Source organism: Mycosarcoma maydis, chromosome 23 (genome assembly GCF_000328475.2).
Source record: "Mycosarcoma maydis chromosome 23, whole genome shotgun sequence".
Classification (NCBI taxonomy): Eukaryota; Fungi; Basidiomycota; class Ustilaginomycetes; order Ustilaginales; genus Mycosarcoma; species Mycosarcoma maydis.
In genome coordinates this window covers 137,675-150,384 of record NC_026500.1, presented here as the reverse complement: position 1 = coordinate 150,384, position 12,710 = coordinate 137,675, and the positions used below count along the sequence as shown (strand labels likewise).

Below are 12,710 nucleotides of genomic sequence, written 5' to 3'. Positions count from 1 at the left end.
GTATATATGGATTCCAGTCAAGCTCGAGTCATTACAGTCGTTACAGTGTGATTATATCATGATGTTTTCTCAAGCTCAATCGATACTGAGCTTGGAAGGGGTTCGACGGTGACGCCGTTCAGGTTGTTCTGAGCGCTGTTGGTGCTCCGAGGGCAGATTGTCGGTCGCTGGCTCATTGTCTCGGCTCTCGTCGTCGCGCGTCGAGCTGAGAGCGGCAAATGGATCCGGTCCGGCATCGTATACTGCCGAGACTGGGCGCGAAGCGGTGCCCATGCTACTGGCTTTGCTCAACGGACCATTGACGTCCTCTTCAATGATGCTCAGCACTTGGCGTAGTCGACCCGCAGCTGTGCTTGACGAAGGTTGTGTTTCAGATATCGACGACGCATCCGGTTCCTGGGGTGAGCTGGTCTCATCTGAGCTTTTATCCACAGGCGCATCCGTGTTTGCGCCGACATGCTTGCGAAGCTGTTCACGCGACAGTAGATCTTCAAAGTCGACACTCTCCGAGCCAAACAGTCCACCAGACGTCGCGTGTGGGCTACTGGTTTCGGTTGTCGATACAGTTGTGGTCGCCTCCGAGACAGCCGACAAGCCGAGCAGTGAATCGCGCGCTAGATGGGTAGTTCGGTTGAGGCAGCTGCTCGAGTTGGCGCGTGCTTTGGGCGTCGCAGCTGCGCAAGAGTCGGGAGTGGCACTTGGTTTGTTGTTGGGCGTGGAAGCTATTGGCAACTCCTCGACGGCCTTGTTAGCACTCGACGGTCGTGTAGGTGTAGCTGTGGCCGATGAGGGATTGGCACGTGAGCCTCGACCGAGCGCAGCTCTGGAAAGCCCTTTACTCGGCGTCGAAGGAGACATGATGTTGGCGGGCAAGACGGTTTTGGTCTTGGTGGAAGCAGCACCAGGCTTGATATCTTCGGAGGTGAGATCAAGGTCGGTAGCGCTAGTGTCGTTGGTGGCGGCGTCGGCACTGGTGTTGTGGACGCTGTTGGCGCCCGAGCTGAGCAACGAGATGGGTGGAAGAATGCTAAAGATTTCTCCGTCTTGTTTGGGTGGGCCGTAGCTGCCAAAGGGATCAGGGATGGTGGCGAGCATCTGTTCGAGCACAGGATCGTTCAAGCCCTTGGAGCTGATTCTCTCGCTAATCTCGATCTGCGAGCGTACGATGAGAGCGACCTTGGATTCGATAAACGACCACACTTCTTGCTCTGCATCGAGCACTTCGTTGTAGTACTGCGCCTTGAGCTCGTCGATGGCATCTACGTGCGATTGCAGTTCGGCGAGTGCGCGACGGAACGAGTTGAGATCGCGTTCCTTTTTACGACCGGCGCGGTTGTTTCGAGCTTCGGCTTCTTTGAGCTGTTTTGATCTTTGCGAGACTGCCTTATCGTGAAGCACCTGTCGTTCGGTGCAAGCGGAGCGGTAGGTGTCATAGTGGCTGAGCAGCGGGATGGAAAAGTCTTTCCAAAACGTATCGCACAGCACTTGCTCGTAGTTGCTCTTGAGGAAATGCAGACCACTGGCGGCTTGCAGACCTGGACCGGAATCATGCGCTCCCTTGACGCGTGCGCACGCCTCGAGAGCGCAGGCGAGATCGGAAGATGCCTTGGCCATAGAGAGCATGGCGGTGGTGTAGGCTTTGGCTGAGGCGAGCAACGCTTCGTAGGCGGCGAGAGAGGTGCGCAGGTCGGCTCTCGTGATTAGCACGGCGGGACGTAAAGGAAAGTCGAGCGAAGCGCGCGTAGTTGTCGAGAGCGATGGCGAGGGGGGTGCATTGCAAAACGCACGACGATCTGCATCATGGTGACGCAACGGCATCTGAAGAGAGCGTATCGATGGCGCTGGCATGTTGACGTCGAGCGTTGCCCAAAGGAGCCGAGATGGTACAAGATGGTGGGCCGAGGATGGAGCACGATACGGTGTGACTCGTGACCAGACGTGAGACGCAATCGCAGGTGTTGCTTTCGCTTGTTGGGTTGGGGTGTGTTGAGGGTACTAAGACGAGCAAGATCAAACCGGTATCCACAAATATTGCGATCACGAATCTAACGCAATCGCTGCACGTTTGTGGTACACATTTGCGATTTGTGCTTCAGAGTGCAGAGTGGTGAGTGCAGAGTGGTGAGTGGTGCGTGGTGAATTTGTTGCGTGTTGTGTGTTGTTAGGGTTAATTTCGTTATTTGTTTGTTTGTTTTGGTTGGGCACTCGTGACTGCGCTGCCGTGAATTTTGAGAAAAAGGGGGTAAGTTATGTCTGGAGAAGCCGCCGCATCTAACTTATCCTGACTGGCGATTGGCGATGGGCGATGGGCGATTGGCGATTGATGTGAGTCCAGGTTAAAGTTAACAAATGACGATGGGCAATTCACGATTCGTGAACACAGATTGCTGACCATTCGAGCTGTATCGCCGCTCGTCTCGTTGTTCAAGAGAGAGTTACGATCCCGGCTTGTGGTGGGTTGGTGAGTTGGCGGAGCAGCGATACTCACGACTGTGCTCTGGATTATCTTTGCACTACGAGACGCTCATTCGTGATTGCCGAGTGAATCCAGCTTCTCTTAATTTACTGTACAGTACACGTGCATAGCCCGAGTGACGCCATATCCAAGCGTATCTGTTTATCTCTCGCACATTCACGATTCACGCACATACGCACGGCGATTTGTTTGTGATTGTGCGCACGTTTCGTGTTCCATCAGTCGTGAGTCGTGAGTCGTGACATAAGTTATTTATTTTGTTTGGTCTTTCTTTCCATGTTTTGGGGTTTCGCAGCGCGGTGAACGTACGACAGTCTGTGATTCACAATCGTGAATTACGAATTGACTTTTCTTCTGAACGCTCTCATGTCTCGGCTCTCGACGTTGACCATCTCGCCTCTGCTCACCTTTGTGTTGATCGCCCAAGATGGAGAGAATACAGCTCGGCGTAGCTGCGATGGATCGTAAGGCACGTAGCAAGCCCATGCAAAACATCCTCAACCGTCTCATCAGTACCAAGGAGTTTGACGTCACCATCTTTGGTGAAAAAGTGATCCTCGACGAACCCGTCCAAGATTGGCCGATCGTCGACGTTCTCATTTCGTTCTTCTCGACTGGCTTCCCGCTTGACAAGGCGATCTCGTACGCCGATCTGCGCAAACCTGTGCTCGTCAACGATCTTCGTCTTCAGCAGGTGCTCTGGGACCGAAGAGCCGTCTTGTCGATTCTCGACAGCGTAGGTGTGCCTACGCCTCGACGTTTGGAGGTGGATCGCGATGGTGGGCCTGATTTGGAGGACGTCATCCTTCAAGACCTTAACAAGCGTCTAGGCGTCGATTTGAAAAAGGACAGGCAGCCCAAACCGTGCAAGTTGGACGGATACGATCATCTCATCATCGGCACCAACCGAATCTCTAAGCCATTCGTAGAGAAGCCGGTATCCGGCGAGGATCACAACATCCACATCTACTTTGCCCAAAACAGAGGCGGTGGCGGCAGGAGACTGTTCCGTAAAGTGGGCAACAAGTCGTCCGAGTACGATCCCAACCTGGTCGAACCACGCACCGACGGCTCGTACATCTACGAAGAGTTTATGGACGTCGACAATGCCGAGGACATCAAGGTCTACACGATCGGACCGCACTTTGTGCATGCAGAAACGCGAAAGTCACCCGTCGTCGACGGCGTCGTCAAGCGCAATCCAGACGGCAAAGAGATTCGCTACATCACCAAACTCAGCGACCAAGAGATCAAGATGGCCACCTCGATCTCGATGGCGTTCAAGCAGAACATTTGCGGGTTTGACCTTCTTCGCGTCGGAGGCAAGAGTTACGTGATCGACGTCAATGGCTGGAGCTTTGTCAAGGGCAACGATTTTTACTACGACAAGTGCGCCGAGATCCTCAGCCGTTTCTGTAAGAACAACGTCGTTCGACGACCCATTGCCAGTTCGACGAGCGGCTTGGCGAGTGCCAGCCCGCGCGAGAGGGAACGTTCCGCCTGGAATCTCAAGGCTTCCGTCACCGTGTTTCGGCATGGCGATCGAACGCCTAAACAGAAGCTCAAGCGTTCGTTTAAACCTGGCGATACATGGACTGCTCCGCTGATTGCCCTCCTCCAGGGTCGAAGGCAAGAGATTATTCTTCGCACCCAACTCGATCTCGTCTCGAGCGCCGCCTCGGAAGCGCTTGCTCTACCTGGTGCCAACGTGCAAGACCTCGAACTCATCATTCAGCTTATCGACCGCAAAAAGGATCTCCCCGGAACCAAGGTGCAGATCAAACCGAGCTTTGACAGCGACACGTGCGAGCTCGCCAAGATGCAGCTCATCATCAAATGGGGTGGTGAATTCTCGCACGCTGCACGTCACCAAGCCAAGGAACTCGGGAACAACATGCGCAAAGACATGATCATCATGAACGCCGATGCACTCTCCAACTGCACCGTCTACACTTCGAGCGAACGACGTGTCACGGCGTCGGCCGAAATCTTTGCGGCGGCGTTCCTGGACGAGTCGAGCGGTGAAAAGGAAATGATCATCCGTAAAGATCTCTTAGATGACAGCAATGCTGCCAAGGACGTGATGGATGTGGTCAAGAAAAAGCTCAAGGCTTCGCTCCGACCGGATTCGCCCGAGGCGAATCAGGTACCGGACGACTGGCCCCAAGACTTGCCGCCTCCTGCTAAACTCGCGTTGGAGATCGCCGGCTTGTTGGCCAAGTTGAGGCAAACCATGCGTGCCAACTACAAGACATTGGCGAAAGGAATCGATCGTGTGCAGACGAGATGGTGCACGCACGAGACGCCGCAATTGTTCCGTGAGCGTTGGGAGAAGCTGTTTAACGATTTCGAGGAAGACCCGCACGATCCGTCGCGTTCCAGTGAACTTTACGATATGTTGAGCCATGATGGACTACATAATCGACAGTTTATCGAGAGCGTGTTTGCGGATCCGGCGGTGACGGCAGCCGATGTGGATCAACGCTTGGTGGATCTGCACGAGCTGTATCGCAAGGCGTTGGCCTTGTTCTCGTTCATTTGCCCGAGAGAGTACGGCATCACGGATGCCGAAAAGGAAGAAATCGGCTTTCTCACCTCGATGCCGTTGCTCAACAACATTGTCCAAGATCTCAAAGGTGCTAAAGAGTCGAATGGCATCTGCAGTCTTTACTTTACCAAGGAATCCCACATTCACACGCTGCTCAATCTCGTTCTTGCCTCGGAACTCAACGTGGTTATGCCCAAGACTCCACCTCTCGACTACTTTGCCAGTATCACGTTTGAGGTGTACGAGCGCAACTCGACGTCGACGAGCACGGCGTCTTCGACCAATACGTCGACGTCTACGCTCGACAATTCGGGTTCGAGTACGTCGCTGAGCGCTCCGTCGCAACAGTACTCGCTGCTAATCAGTGTCTCGGAAGGCGCGCACTCGAGCAATATTCTCAGCATCAACCTCGACGCACGACACGCGCTCACCCCGCTCCCGCGTAGACCCCTTACCACGCACATGGACTTTGACGACGCAATGGCCAAACTCGAAGCTCATAGCTCCAGAGACAGCAGGGTCGACAGAGGCATGGTCGAAGGCTCCACCGTCTTCTTCGGTCAAGACGACCCAGACCGCCAGTACATGCCCATCAAGAACCGACGCGACAGTGTGGATACCGATCAGAGCTCCGTTCGTCATGCCTAGTCCTGTAAGTGTGGCGCTTTTGTAATCACTAGATATTTGTAATCACTAGTATGACACGGCTTGGGCGGTGCGTATATCAAACCTCACCCTCCAAACAGGCAATGGTATGTTCCAACGTCCAACAACAGTCACGAGTGTGTATTTCATATGGGTGGAAGGAATCGTTGGAATCGTATTCAAAAAAAAAAAATCTGTGCAGGAATACGGTTCGATGCAGCGTTCGTGGAAAGAAACAAGAGAATCATTTAAAGATCCTTGGCGTCCTTCTTGAGCTTTCCGAACTTGGAGGAGCCGTAGTTCTGCCACCAGATGCTAGCGTTGAGGTAGGTGGCATAGACCATCCAGCCGACATAAGGGAGCGCCAACCAGCCGGCCGTTTCGTCTACATCCTTGACGGTGGCGGCCCAGTATCCAACGGTACCTGTGAGCGCGCCAATGTTGACGAGCGCCAAGCCCACGTTGCCCGTGCCAAAGAAGAGCGGTGACCAGAGCGCATTCAGGCCGAGCTGGACCCAGTAGAGGGTGAGCGCCTTTTTGGCCGTGTCGCGACCGAAACCGGGCGGCGTTCGATCGAGAGCTTTGACGGTAAGGTGCGACGCCCAGCCCATGGACGCGTACAGGGCAGGCCACACAATGCCAAAGTACGACGACGGAGGGTTCAGCGACGGCTTTTTGAGCGATTTGTACCACACCGAATCGGCAGAGTAGTTGGACGACTTGGTGGCGAACCCGTTCACAACACCGACCGCGACGGGGATACCCACCGCGAGGATCGGGTTGCGCGGCTACGATAGGGGCGGCAAGTGGATGGAGAGAAGCCAAACGTCAGCATCATGCGGTAAAACCGAGCATTTGCATACGCGAGTGACGAGCGCACAGCTCAGCGAACCGAGTAGCACCTACAATGTCAATGAGGAGGCCGGGCAGGTTGGACATGTTTGCAGCGAGCGATGTGCAGATTCGGTTGGTTGGTGGTGGAAGGGATAGAGAGGGGGAGCTGTCTTGAATGCGCTATTGGTAATCCAGCAGCAGCAGCAGCAGCAGCAGAGCAACGGTCAGAGCACCCGAGCAGGATCCACGAATCACGAGCGTGAGTTGAAGCTTGGTTGTGAGCGTGTGGAGGATCGATGCACGCAGGCGCACGTTGACATAGCCGAGCGCGAGGCGTGAGGAATTTACCAAAAGCGCAACGCACAGACACGGTTGCAATTGCAGTTGCAGTTGCAGTTGCAGTTACAGTTGCAGTCACGAGTGTGCACTTGGAAGACACGTTGCTTGTATTTTCAACTTAACTGGGTTTGTTTTCTTTTTCTGGTTGATTAACCGCTGAAAGCGTATCAAGTTGAAGCAGGGTCAGGTTAAGTTACCTATTATAACTTAAGTTAACTTACCTTCAACTCTCGACTATTACTAATACAACAATGATACAACGTGCAAGAAGTGCACGCTGATGTCATTTGTAGACGCTCTCTGTACCGGCCGAAGCGAGCAAGTGAGACCAACACCTCGACAAGTTTCGTCAACAGTTGAGAGTTTTCAAGGTTTCATTCACGATTGCCTCTGTTGTCTATTCGATGGCTTCAGCGGGTATCGCTTTGCGGGACCTGATGTCGCTTTGTGTCGAGATGGCAAAGGTTGCGGAATTTTGTGACCTCGTTTTCTGCAATGAATTTGGAACTCTTTGGACATGTGAGCACTCGTGACTTACATGTTCTGTCAGCAATCACAACCCTAACAAGCTCGTTGCTTGGGCACGGGGCGCTAGCTTATCTGACGCAGGGTCCACGTCGACTGCGCTTGCCACTCGTGACTTTGAAAACCGACTGCCTGGGCCAGTTCACATGTTTCCATCTTTCCACCACACATTCTCCCTCATCAAGTCGCGCAAACAACAGCATCGAGATCTTCCGACGCATCCGTTCGGTTCCCAGTTGGTTGCTTACGGCCTGGTTGGGCGTCGTCGTTGAGCCGGCATCCGCGCAGCCACAGGTTGGCACTGTCTGCACTGTCTGCTTGACAAAACGAGCGACGTCAGGTCTACGTCGCTGCCACTCGCTGCTCGTGCTTTGTCGTGCCTGGCTTGCACGGCATTTTCATTCGTTGACGAACCTGCGGCGACCTCTTTCACTTCCACAACTTTCAGCCTTAGATAGACGCTTGCGATTTCACGTCAACGTCGACATCGGCGCTCGAGCCAGCCATGACTCCTGGTCGTTGTGCAGCTCTTATCGAGCATTGCTACTACTGCTTTCTGGTGATCGAACACAAACTTAATCCACGCTCTACACCCGAACCGACGCCTCCGTTTGCTGATGATGGACAAGAGTATCCACTGTTTGTCACTTGGAACATCTTGGCGACCAGCTCGCGCACGACAGCGACGCCTCGGTTGAGAGGCTGCATCGGAACGTTTGAGCCACACGCACTTGCTCAGGGTCTCGCCGAGTATGCCAGCATATCGGCGTTCAAGGACAGTCGGTTCTCACCCATTTCGCCGAGCGAACTCTCGCATCTCGAGTGCGGCGTTTCATTGCTGACCGACTTTGAGGAATGCGACGACCATCTGGACTGGCAGGTGGGCGTGCATGGCATCTACATCCATCTACCCAACCCGGCATTGACGCGCAAGTCGTTACTTGCCGAAGACAGCGCTAGCTCGTCGAGCGGATCGGGTACGAGTACACCAGCTCCCACCTGGAACAACGGGCGCTTTGCCAGTCGGCGCTATTTGACCGCCACGTACCTGCCGGATGTGATCCCGGAACAAGGCTGGTCCAAGCTGGACGCTATCGATTCAGCTATAAGAAAAGCCGGCTTTACTGGAAAGATCACCGCCGACGTCAGGAACTCGTTGAGCGTCACCAGGTATCGCTCCGACAAAGTGTCGTGCACCTACGATCAGTTTGTCGCATGGAAGCAGACGCTTTGAACACACACGCGCGCTTCGTCGATCTTCACTCGATTCCATCATGTTGGTATCAGCATGCCATGCATCGTGTTTTGTACAAATGCAAGCCGTCGTGCAATCCAATATGTGTAGGTGCATTCAGGTGTGTGGTTTACTTTTTTTTTTTTTTTTTTTTTTTTTTTTTTTTTTTTGGGTTGTCGACAAGAACCGCGCGAGACGGCGTTAGAGCGATTTAAGCCGAGGAGGTGGAAGGGTCCTTGGTGAAGCGCAGGTACGGCTTGACGGTTTCGTAGCCGGGGAAGAGTTTTTCGGCTTCCTCGCCCTGGACGCTGGGATGAACGATGACCTTGTCGCCCTTTTGCCAGTTGACGGGAGTGGTGACTCTGTACTTGTCGCCGATCTGGAGGCTGTCGATGACACGGAGGATTTCGTCAAAGTGACGGCCTGTGGAGGCAGGGTACGAGATTTTGAGACGGATCACCTTTTTCGGGTCGATCACAAACACGTCACGAACGGTGAAGGGGATGCCTTTGGCGTCGACGTTGGTAGGGTCGAGCGCATCGAGCATGTCGTATTCGGTCGAAACCTTGCGGTCCTTGTCGCCGATAATGGGGAAGTTGACCGAAGTGTTGCCGACTTCGTTGATGTCCTTGATCCATCGATCATGCGACGCAATGTCGTTGGCTGAAAGACCAATGATCTTGACGCCGCGCTTCTCGAACTCGGGCGCCTTGCGCGCTACCTCACCCAACTCGGTCGTGCATACAGGAGTAAAGTCATCCGGGTGCGAGAACAGAATTCCCCACGAATCACCGAGGTACTCGTGAAAGTTGAGCACACCGCTGTTGCAAGTCAAACGACCGCGATCCATGTCAGCACACATGATCTTACGTGCCACGTAACAGCTCGGAAGAATCACTTACTGAGTCGTCTCGGCGGTAAAGTTAGGAGCAATCGATCCAAGACGAAGGCCAGGCATTTTGAAGAAAAGTCTGTGTCGATAGAGCAAGAGATGATGGTTGCAAGACAAAAGCGATCTCTCAAAGTGCCAAGATCAAGTGCTTCTTGTAGTTGGTGCACAGACTCGACACGAACAAAATCGTGAATCGTGAATGCTCGGGGTAGATGCACCAACCGCCTCTCAGCCGCGCTCTCCACAGATGCATGTCGACACTCACCGACACCACACACCATTTTTGTAACTAGCACAACATCGTCCACTCTTTGCGGCGCTAGACAGACGCGGTTTGGCGACAAGCGACAACTTGTATCAGCTAATTCTTGAATGACTACGACAGCGGTTGGCTGCGCGAACGCATTCACGATTAGAAGAAATTACGCACGGAGCTTTGCTTCTCGAGCTGCAGCGTCGTGGCGACAGGCAGAGTGGAGACGACAACAGTTTCCTGCTGTCAAAGTGCGACAAGACAGTCTGACACCACCTGCAGCCATTATGGCACCTTGGCATGGTCAGCACACCATTCCATGCAGCAATGGCGTGCTTTGCCTACCGCACAATCGTGAATCGTGAATCACGAATATCACAACAGTGAATCACAAATCCGTGAATCAAGAGTGGAATCGAAGCTCTAACACGTGAATTTCGACCCCAAATCCATCAACGGGTTGAGCCAAATCACGTGCACCAACCGCTCTCGAACGCGTTTGGATTTCATAATTGGATGGCAACAGCCAACAGCCATAGCCACAACGCTCACGACTCGTGACTTGTGCTACACGGAACAAGAATGCCGGAATTCGTGTTGATCCAAGACGGCCTTTCACGATTCTATTCACGATTAACGTTACACCAGAGACGCGCGCTTGTGGCTGTTCAGGGTGCGAATCGTGAATACGGCAGGGTCTGGACCCACACGGCGACAGAATTATTTTACATCCACCAATCGTCAATGTGGCTGCACAGTGTTGTTGCAGGCGGTTCGAGTTCCGCTGCTGACTCCACGTCTATCTGCTGGGCTCGCTGGGCTCGCTGGGCTCGCTGGGCTCGCGAGAGGAGTGCAACACCGGAGAACAGGCGGAGCGCTAAGCTGGCTGGTGTCGACACACGGCGTTCTGTGTCAATCTAGTGACAACTTGCACAGGTAAAGGGTGTTGACCGACCAGCTGGCGTCAGACCAAAATCTACAGCCAAAGTCCTAGTGGCGCATGTCTCTCGGCTCGTCTTGTTGCACTTTCGAGGATGCGCAAAGCACGAATGGTGAGCGGGAGATCAACTTTACACGACTCGGACAAGCGACTCGTGAGCAGGGCTTATCATCTAAAGAAAGATCCTCCAGGAAAACGGATTCTGTGTTGGCGTGCTCAGGCTCACGTTGGATTGTCTCGGGTCATCTTGGATTACACTGCTCTTTTCCAGCACAGACGGCCGCGAGTTGCTGGTATCCTATCACGCTACGATAGCAGCAGCAGCAGCAGCAGCAGCAGCAGCAGCAGCAGCAGCCGCCGCGGCCGGAACAGAGCAATGCGGTGAGGTCATGATGAAGCGTTAGCGCGAAATAAGTTAGATCGAATTGGTCGTTGATGGCGCGCCAGCACGTTCATTTGTCTTTCTTTGTATTGTCCAGCTCGATTCACGATTAGCCGAACCCCGCACTGTGGGCTCTGAGCGGGCGAAACGTGATGGCTGAGTTTCGCACTCGACCCTAGCCGAGCTCGACATGGCGGCGGCTTGGTGAGTGTCAACGGTGAGAGTAGACTGTCTGCCAGCTGGCAAGCCTCCATTTCGCTGGCAACCTCATGCACTCATTCACGCATCAGTCGCTGAGCTATCGGCGACGCGCCCCTGTCAAGCGTCTCTAGCAGCTTCGCGGGCGAGGAGGAGAGGAGGAGGCAGGAGCAGCGGGGAGCGAACAGTGTGCGAGTCAGGTGGCCAGAAAGGAGGAGCGAGTCGTCGGAATTGCTCGATGGAGCGTCGAGGTGGGGCATGTGCCATCTTTGATTAGGGCTGTAGATGAGCAACTGTGGTGGTCGATAAGCGGCTCAAGTCGTGAGTGCTGTTCTGTGCGATTCGAGAATCACGAACCACGCATCATGAATCGTGAATCATGAATCTGGCGCCTCGCTTGACTTGGCTTCGGTTGGGTGTCTTAGCTTGGGCTTGGCTGGCAAAGCAGAGGAGGACCCTGACTCTTGACTGAACCACGAATCAGCCATCACCAATCTGACTCGCGAATCATGAATCGTTCGTCAACGCGTTCTGTTGCATATCGTCGACAGCCGCGCTTTCCTCTCCGTCTCTCTCTCCATCAGCCCAGTTGAGCCCGCGCTGAGCCCGCTGAGCCTCGCTTATGGCTGTGGATTTGGCTGTGGCTGTGGCACATATTTCATGTTTCCGCCACGGTTGTGCTCTGAATGAAAGCATCGGCTGCCACACGCTACGCAGCTTGTTCTATGGCAATTGTCAAATCATCCATAACATCTGCTGGATGCATGCACCCGCACGACGCTGTCAATGTCTGCACAGTGATGCAGCCGATACAACCCACTCAATCGTGAATCGTGCATCGCTGGTTGGCACATATATCGGCGCCTTTCGCAGTCCATCTCGCAAACGCTCCTCATCTCCTGCACTCGCTCGTGCTCGTGCTCGTGCTCCTGTCCACCAAGCTCTGCCTAAACCCTTGCCGTTCCGCACGACACATTCCATCCACTGCATCGTGCACACCACACATTCAACTAACTAGACCCACGCTGCAGCTCATATATATGCACCACTCCCATCCACGCCGTACAACGATATAGTTCATATCTACTCTAGCTCGCCTTGATCTTGGCATCCACCTCGTCTTCACCCGCCAACCTAACCTCGCTCTGACTTGGCTCTTCTTCCAGCTGCACGCTCCTCATTTCGGCTGCACGCACGCATCTCTCGCCGCAAACCCACCTTGTAGCCCTGCTTTCCTTTCCAACTAATTGCCTTTCTTCGCAACACACCCTTCCCGTCTCCTCCTGCCTCCTCCCTCTACTGACTTTGTGTTGCTTCTTCTTTCGCCGCTGTCCACGTCTCGCTTCTGCTCACCCGCAGCTCTATTCTCGGACCCTGTCTCGCCACATTCTGGTCAATCTCGTTTGCAACTTTGCCCATCCCACCTTGCTGCAATCCATGAATT

General features: G+C 53.9%; 6 protein-coding genes across 6 annotated transcripts; 3 read left to right on the top strand and 3 right to left on the bottom strand.

The window, feature by feature from the left end:
* Positions 1-75: 75 nt before the first annotated feature.
* On the bottom strand, positions 76-1,848 carry UMAG_06408 (uncharacterized protein; the record flags this gene model as incomplete). The annotated part of the gene is made up of 1 exon (XM_011394391.1): positions 76-1,848. The coding sequence occupies one exon, from the start codon at positions 1,846-1,848 to the stop codon at positions 76-78; it is 1,773 nt and encodes a 590-aa protein (XP_011392693.1).
* A 1,055-nt stretch (positions 1,849-2,903) lies between these two features.
* On the top strand, positions 2,904-5,672 carry UMAG_06407 (putative actin cytoskeleton organization and biogenesis-related protein; the record flags this gene model as incomplete). The annotated part of the gene is made up of 1 exon (XM_011394390.1): positions 2,904-5,672. The coding sequence occupies one exon, from the start codon at positions 2,904-2,906 to the stop codon at positions 5,670-5,672; it is 2,769 nt and encodes a 922-aa protein (XP_011392692.1).
* A 245-nt stretch (positions 5,673-5,917) lies between these two features.
* Positions 5,918-6,608, bottom strand: UMAG_06406 (uncharacterized protein; the record flags this gene model as incomplete). Its single annotated transcript, XM_011394389.1, has 2 exons — positions 5,918-6,457; positions 6,576-6,608. 2 exons carry the CDS (start codon positions 6,606-6,608, stop codon positions 5,918-5,920), a joined length of 573 nt encoding a protein of 190 aa, XP_011392691.1.
* Positions 6,609-7,872: 1,264 nt separating this feature from the next.
* On the top strand, positions 7,873-8,601 carry UMAG_06405 (uncharacterized protein; the record flags this gene model as incomplete). The annotated part of the gene is made up of 1 exon (XM_011394388.1): positions 7,873-8,601. One exon carries the CDS (start codon positions 7,873-7,875, stop codon positions 8,599-8,601), a length of 729 nt encoding a protein of 242 aa, XP_011392690.1.
* Positions 8,602-8,812: 211 nt separating this feature from the next.
* On the bottom strand, positions 8,813-9,559 carry UMAG_06404 (putative thioredoxin peroxidase; the record flags this gene model as incomplete). Its single annotated transcript, XM_011394387.1, has 2 exons — positions 8,813-9,422; positions 9,504-9,559. 2 exons carry the CDS (start codon positions 9,557-9,559, stop codon positions 8,813-8,815), a joined length of 666 nt encoding a protein of 221 aa, XP_011392689.1.
* Positions 9,560-10,328: 769 nt separating this feature from the next.
* On the top strand, positions 10,329-10,667 carry UMAG_11237 (uncharacterized protein; the record flags this gene model as incomplete). The annotated part of the gene is made up of 1 exon (XM_011394443.1): positions 10,329-10,667. The coding sequence occupies one exon, from the start codon at positions 10,329-10,331 to the stop codon at positions 10,665-10,667; it is 339 nt and encodes a 112-aa protein (XP_011392745.1).
* Between the last annotated feature and the right edge of the window lie 2,043 nt (positions 10,668-12,710).